This window comes from Trichomycterus rosablanca, chromosome 4, assembly GCF_030014385.1.
Source record: "Trichomycterus rosablanca isolate fTriRos1 chromosome 4, fTriRos1.hap1, whole genome shotgun sequence".
NCBI classification, from domain to species: Eukaryota; Metazoa; Chordata; class Actinopteri; order Siluriformes; family Trichomycteridae; genus Trichomycterus; species Trichomycterus rosablanca.
Genome location: NC_085991.1, coordinates 55,525,714 through 55,534,032, shown reverse-complemented (window position 1 = coordinate 55,534,032; position 8,319 = coordinate 55,525,714). Strand labels below are relative to the sequence as shown.

The 8,319-nt window shown below is 30.0% G+C and overlaps 1 protein-coding gene across 1 annotated transcript; it reads right to left on the bottom strand.

Annotated features, from left to right (window-relative positions):
- Positions 1–3,969: 3,969 nt before the first annotated feature.
- Positions 3,970–5,821, bottom strand: LOC134311803 (5-beta-cholestane-3-alpha,7-alpha-diol 12-alpha-hydroxylase-like). The gene has a single exon (XM_062993479.1). The coding sequence runs from the start codon at positions 5,780–5,782 to the stop codon at positions 4,235–4,237; it is 1,548 nt and encodes a 515-aa protein (XP_062849549.1). The 5' UTR covers positions 5,783–5,821; the 3' UTR covers positions 3,970–4,234.
- Between the last annotated feature and the right edge of the window lie 2,498 nt (positions 5,822–8,319).

Here is an 8,319-nt window from a genome sequence, read left to right as displayed (position 1 = left end):
AGTGTTTATGTTCTAATATTAGTGTTTATATTCTAATATTACTGTTTACATGCTTATATTACTGTTTATGTTCTAATATTAGTGTTTATGTTCTAATATTACTGTTTATGTTCTAATATTAGTGTTTATGTTCTAATATTACTGTTTACATGCTTATATTACTGTTTATGTTCTAATATTAGTGTTTATGTTCTAATATTACTGTTTATGTTCTAATATTAGTGTTTACATGCTTATATTACTGTTTATGTACTAATATTAGTGTTTATGTTCTAATATTAGTGTTTATGTTCTAATATTAGTGTTTATGTTCTAATATTACTGTTTACATGCTTATATTACTGTTTATGTTCTAATATTAGTGTTTACATGCTTATATTACTGTTTATGTACTAATATTAGTGTTTATGTTCTAATATTAGTGTTTATGTTCTAATATTACTGTTTACATGCTTATATTACTGTTTATGTTTTAATATTAGTGTTTATGTTCTAATATTACTGTTTATGTTCTAATATTAGTGTTTACATGCTTATATTACTGTTTATGTACTAATATTAGTGTTTATGTTCTAATATTAGTGTTTATGTTCTAATATTACTGTTTATGTTCTAATATTACTGTTTATGTTCTAATATTAGTGTTTATGTTCTAATATTACTGTTTACATGCTTATATTACTGTTTATGTTCTAATATTAGTGTTTATGTTCTAATATTACTGTTTATGTTCTAATATTAGTGTTTACATGCTTATATTACTGTTTATGTACTAATATTAGTGTTTATGTTCTAATATTAGTGTTTATGTTCTAATATTAGTGTTTATGTTCTAATATTAGTGTTTATGTTCTAATATTACTGTTTACATGCTTATATTACTGTTTATGTTTTAATATTAGTGTTTACATGCTTATATTACTGTTTATGTACTAATATTAGTGTTTATGTTCTAATATTAGTGTTTATGTTCTAATATTACTGTTTACATGCTTATATTACTGTTTACATGCTTATATTAGTGTTTATGTTCTAATATTAGTGTTTATGTTCTAATATTACTGTTTACATGCTTATATTACTGTTTATGTTCTAATATTAGTGTTTATGTTCTAATATTACTGTTTACATGCTTATATTACTGTTTATGTTCTAATATTAGTGTTTATGTTCTAATATTACTGTTTACATGCTTATATTACTGTTTATGTACTAATATTAGTGTTTATGTTCTAATATTACTGTTTACATGCTTATATTACTGTTTATGTACTAATATTACTGTTTATGTTCTAATATTACTGTTTACATGCTTATATTACTGTTTATGTTCTAATATTAGTGTTTATGTTCTAATATTAGTGTTTATATTCTAATATTACTGTTTACATGCTTATATTACTGTTTATGTTCTAATATTAGTGTTTATGTTCTAATATTACTGTTTATGTTCTAATATTAGTGTTTATGTTCTAATATTACTGTTTACATGCTTATATTACTGTTTATGTTCTAATATTAGTGTTTATGTTCTAATATTACTGTTTATGTTCTAATATTAGTGTTTATGTTCTAATATTAGTGTTTACATGCTTATATTACTGTTTATGTTTTAATATTAGTGTTTACATGCTTATATTACTGTTTATGTACTAATATTAGTGTTTATGTTCTAATATTAGTGTTTATGTTCTAATATTACTGTTTACATGCTTATATTACTGTTTATGTTTTAATATTAGTGTTTACATGCTTATATTACTGTTTATGTACTAATATTAGTGTTTATGTTCTAATATTAGTGTTTATGTTCTAATATTACTGTTTACATGCTTATATTACTGTTTACATGCTTATATTAGTGTTTATGTTCTAATATTAGTGTTTATGTTCTAATATTACTGTTTACATGCTTATATTACTGTTTATGTTCTAATATTAGTGTTTATGTTCTAATATTACTGTTTACATGCTTATATTACTGTTTATGTTCTAATATTAGTGTTTATGTTCTAATATTACTGTTTACATGCTTATATTACTGTTTATGTACTAATATTACTGTTTATGTTCTAATATTACTGTTTACATGCTTATATTACTGTTTATGTTCTAATATTAGTGTTTATGTTCTAATATTAGTGTTTATGTTCTAATATTACTGTTTACATGCTTATATTACTGTTTATGTTCTAATATTAGTGTTTATGTTCTAATATTAGTGTTTATGTTCTAATATTACTGTTTACATGCTTATATTACTGTTTATGTTCTAATATTAGTGTTTATGTTCTAATATTAGTGTTTATGTTCTAATATTACTGTTTACATGCTTATATTACTGTTTATGTACTAATATTACTGTTTATGTTCTAATATTACTGTTTACATGCTTATATTACTGTTTATGTTCTAATATTACTGTTTATGTTCTAATATTAGTGTTTATGTTCTAATATTAGTGTTTATGTTCTAATATTAGTGTTTATGTTCTAATATTAGTGTTTACATGCTTATATTACTGTTTATGTACTAATATTAGTGTTTATGTTCTAATATTAGTGTTTATGTTCTAATATTACTGTTTACATGCTTATATTACTGTTTATGTTCTAATATTACTGTTTATGTTCTAATATTACTGTTTACATGCTTATATTACTGTTTATGTTCTAATATTAGTGTTTATGTTCTAATATTAGTGTTTATGTTCTAATATTAGTGTTTATGTTCTAATATTACTGTTTACATGCTTATATTACTGTTTATGTTCTAATATTAGTGTTTATGTTCTAATATTACTGTTTATGTTCTAATATTAGTGTTTATGTTCTAATATTACTGTTTACATGCTTATATTACTGTTTATGTTCTAATATTAGTGTTTATGTTCTAATATTACTGTTTATGTTCTAATATTAGTGTTTATGTTCTAATATTAGTGTTTACATGCTTATATTACTGTTTACATGCTTATATTACTGTTTATGTTCTAATATTACTGTTTACATGCTTATATTACTGTTTATGTTCTAATATTAGTGTTTATGTTCTAATATTAGTGTTTATGTTCTAATATTACTGTTTATGTTCTAATATTAGTGTTTATGTTCTAATATTAGTGTTTACATGCTTATATTACTGTTTATGTACTAATATTAGTGTTTATGTTCTAATATTAGTGTTTATGTTCTAATATTACTGTTTACATGCTTATATTATGTCCAGACTACTGTTTATGTTCTAATATTAGTGTTTATGTTCTAATATTACTGTTTACATGCTTATATTACTGTTTATGTTCTAATATTAGTGTTTATGTTCTAATATTAGTGTTTATGTTCTAATATTACTGTTTACATGCTTATATTACTGTTTATGTTCTAATATTAGTGTTTATGTTCTAATATTACTGTTTATGTTCTAATATTACTGTTTACATGCTTATATTACTGTTTACATGCTTATATTACTGTTTATGTTCTAATATTAGTGTTTACATGCTTATATTACTGTTTATGTACTAATATTAGTGTTTATGTTCTAATATTAGTGTTTATGTTCTAATATTAGTGTTTATGTTCTAATATTACTGTTTACATGCTTATATTACTGTTTATGTTCTAATATTAGTGTTTATGTTCTAATATTAGTGTTTATGTTCTAATATTACTGTTTACATGCTTATATTACTGTTTATGTTCTAATATTAGTGTTTATGTTCTAATATTACTGTTTACATGCTTATATTACTGTTTATGTACTAATATTACTGTTTATGTTCTAATATTAGTGTTTATGTTCTAATATTAGTGTTTATGTTCTAATATTACTGTTTCACTTCGATGTAGGTAAGATGCACGTTAGCGTAGCTTTTTGTTAGGACAGTTTTAGCCTGGCAGATGTGGATGTTTGCACGTGCTACAAGCTGCATGTAAATAAAAAAACATTCAGTCTGAGGGGAAACAATTTGATTTAGGTTTAAAATTTATTAACATACACAAATAATAAACAAGAAACAAGAAGAAGAAGCACAGAATGTTCCAGGAAGCTTAGCCAGTAATGCTGGGTAATCAATGTTCCAGGAAGGTTAGCCAGTAATGCTGGGTAATCAATGTTCCAGGAAGGTTAGCCAGTAATGATGGGTAATGAATGATCTATTTTAAAACCAGTAATGATGATAAACACGGAGCTCGAGTTTGGTGAAACGATAACGAATATCTCTACCTGAGCTCTACACCCTGAGTCTGTATCTGAACCGGAGCTTTCTGGTGGGATGCATGGTTCCGAACCCCCAGCGCTGGGTGTCGATGTCCGGGATCTCCTCGTCCGGGTTCTTCAGTTCGAAGTCGAAGTAGCTGAGCATGAGGAAGACGAACTGCTTCAGCTCGTTGACGGCGAAAAACCTCCCGGGGCACATGGAGATGCCGGCGCCCCACGGCATGTTGTAGTACTTGAGTTTCTTGCCACCCTTGTAGAAGTCCGTCTTCCGGCCGCCTTCGGGCGTGAGGAAGCGGTCGTACTTGAAGGTGTGAGGATCGGGGTGCACCTCGGGGTCCATCTGAACCGCCGTGTAGGGGAACATGGAAACGCGGTCACCCTTGCGGATTCTGTACTCGCTCCCGTCCGCCATTTTCAGGCTCATGTCTTCCAGGACGCCGCGGGTGAGGACGGGCGCGGCGGTCAGGCGGAGGCTCTCGTCCACCGCGCTGTCCAGGACCGGAGTCTTGAGGAGCATGTCCCGGGTGAGGTTGATAAGCTCACCGTCGCGCTTCACCTCCTGTCCGGTTTGACGCAGCACCGAGTCCACTTCGTCCTTCACCGCCTTCATGGCGTCTGGATGCTTCATGAGGAACAGCAGGAGCCAGAAGGACGCCGGACCCGTGTTACCCTGGGATGCCCACAGGAGGAGGAACATGTACCTGTCCAGCATGGACTCCTTCATGCCCAGTTCGGCTCTCGTTTGCTGAGAATCCGACACCCATCCGCTGATGTTCTCCCTGGTGTTTATGTTCTGCACCGAGAGCCGGTTCCAGAAGTGCCTCTTGAGTCTCTCGATCTCCATTTTTTCAGAAGGACCCAGGATGCCGTACGCCAGTTTAGGAAAGAGCTGATCGTACTTCCGGAACTTGTAGTACAGCTCATCTGAATGATTGCGATCGAACTCTTTGGCCTTGTCCAGACTCCCCGACGTCTCGGGAGTCTCGTTCCCGAAAAGCGCCAGATACCCGCCGCGGAACACGATGTTGTAGCAGTACTGGAACAGATCGTCTTCCTGCCACGGTCTCTCTGCGGCGGCGTCTTCCTTGCTTGACTCGATGCTGTGCAGCATCAGGTCCTGCAGGTTGGTCATCATGGCCTGGGTCATCAGCACCAGCCCGTCGCCCATCAGGTGCTTGTTGCTGGAGGCCAGGAGCAGCTTGTGTTCGCCGTACAGTGGATAGTAGCTGAAAACGCGCTTCACCAGATGCCGCGCGAACTCGTTGAAGTCCAGCTTGCCGCGCTCCTCTTTGATCACGGATCCGAAGGACAGCGGGTCGGTCAGGAAGGTGAAGTAATAGCCGCCCAGCTGCACAGTGAAGATATCTCCGTGCTTCTGCTTCATCCTCTGCAGAAACTTAGCTGTGTCTCTCCTGAACTCCAGGACGTGCCCCAGCCACGGGAGCGGCCCTTTATCCAGTGGAGGTTCCCCGGGCCTCCTGCGGCGGAAAGCCCCGAGGAGATAGAGGCCCCCGAGTACGGAGATAAACAAAGCCAGAAGGATCTGCAGCCAAAGCTCCATGGTAGGTTCCTGTTCCTCTCTCAGGAACGTGCACTCTGAGTGCTCGCACCCGGTCGTCTGGGTTTAAAGTCTGCACCCTCAAGCTCCTCCCTCCAGATCTGTATCAGGATCTTCAGCAACGTAATAATAATAATAATAATAATAATAATAATAATAATAATAATAATATAAGTAATGATAATAATACAATTTCATAATAATAATATTTAATGAATAATAAAAATATTAAATTAATAATAATAATACTAACAAATAATAATAATAAATAATAATAATAATAGTAATAATAATAACAAAACAACAATAATAATAATAATAATAATATTATAAGTAATGATAATAATACAATTTCATAATAATAATATTTAATAAATAATAATAATATTTAATTAATAATAATAATAATAACAAATAATAATCATTAATAATAATAATAATAGTAATAATAATAACAAAACAACAACAATAATAATAATAATAATAATAATAATATAAGTGATGATAATAATACAATTTCATAATAATAATATTTAATAAATAATAATAATATTTAATTAATAATAATAATAATAACAAATAATAATAATAAATACTAATAATAATAGTGATAATAACAAAACAACAACAACAACAACAACAACAACAACAATAATAATAATAATAATAATAATAATAATAATAAATGATACATGTCATCGCCCTGTAGGTGAGGTTGATGTGAATGACCTTGACTGTGTTGTTCTGACCCTAATACCATCCAACAGTTTTGGGACCTGCTCCACAATTAGCACCAACCTCACTCATACTGTGTGAAATTCCTGCAGTCCTGTTCCCTAATCTGTAGGAAACCCATTTTGAACTGTAGTACAGTTTAGCTCTACAGGTTAGTTTCATGTTATAAGAGCTGATGTTCCATTACTGAAAACACAGGGGTGCAGGGGGTTACTCCGGTTCAGGATCAGGGTCACGATTACATCAGTATGTCGAAACTTAAACATATATTGGTAAGAAGAGCACCAGGACTGGGAGCCTGCACCTTTAACCTGGATTACACAAACCCAGAGCGTCTAAAATAATCACCATTTTAATCATTACTGGTGTTTACCTCTCATTTTAGTATTATAAAGTTAATATCTCTATTACTCCAGTAAAACATTAAAACACTGTGGTGAAATCCTCACGCCGGTCGAGACTAGTAAAGAAGCCATGAAGCTTTAGCTAAATCAGAACCCCAATTAAACCCCATGTTTAATATTACTGTTTACATGCTAATATTACTGTTTACATGTTTAATATTACTGTTTACATGCTAATATTACTGTTTACATGTTTAATATTACTGTTTACATGCTAATATTACTGTTTACATGTTTAATATTACTGTTTACATGCTAATATTACTGTTTACATGTTTAATATTACTGTTTACATGCTAATATTACTGTTTACATGTTTAATATTACTGTTTACATGTTTAATATTACTGTTTACATGCTAATATTACTGTTTACATGTTTAATATTACTGTTTACATGCTAATATTACTGTTTACATGTTTAATATTACTGTTTACATGTTTAATATTACTGTTTACATGCTAATATTACTGTTTACATGCTAATATTACTGTTTACATGTTTAATATTACTGTTTACATGTTTAATATTACTGTTTACATTACTGTTTACATGTTTAATATTACTGTTTACATGTTTAATATTACTGTTTACATGTTTAATATTACTGTTTACACGTTTAATATTACTGTTTACATGCTAATATTACTGTTTACATGTTTAATATTACTGTTTACATGCTAATATTACTGTTTACATGTTTAATATTACTGTTTACATGTTTAATATTACTGTTTACATGCTAATATTACTGTTTACATGTTTAATATTACTGTTTACATGCTAATATTACTGTTTACATGTTTAATATTACTGTTTACATGCTAATATTACTGTTTACATGTTTAATATTACTGTTTACATGTTTAATATTACTGTTTACATGCTAATATTACTGTTTACATGCTAATATTACTGTTTACATGTTTAATATTACTGTTTACATGTTTAATATTACTGTTTACATGCTAATATTACTGTTTACATGCTAATATTACTGTTTACATGTTTAATATTACTGTTTACATGTTTAATATTACTGTTTACATGTTCAATATTACTGTTTACATGCTAATATTACTGTTTACATGCTAATATTACTGTTTACACGCTAATATTACTGTTTACATGCTAATATTACTGTTTACATGCTAATATTACTGTTTACATGTTTAATATTACTGTTTACATGTTTAATATTACTGTTTACATGTTTAATATTACTGTTTACACGCTAATATTACTGTTTACATGTTTAATATTACTGTTTACATGCTAATATTACTGTTTACATGCTAATATTACTGTTTACATGTTTAATATTACTGTTTACATGTTTAATATTACTGTTTACATGTTTAATATTACTGTTTACATGCTAATATTACTGTTTACATGTTT

Coding starts and splice junctions, on each gene's coding strand:
- LOC134311803 (XM_062993479.1), bottom strand. CDS start 5,782: ATGGAGCTTTGGCTGCAGATCCTTCTGGCTTTGTTTATCTCCGTACTC.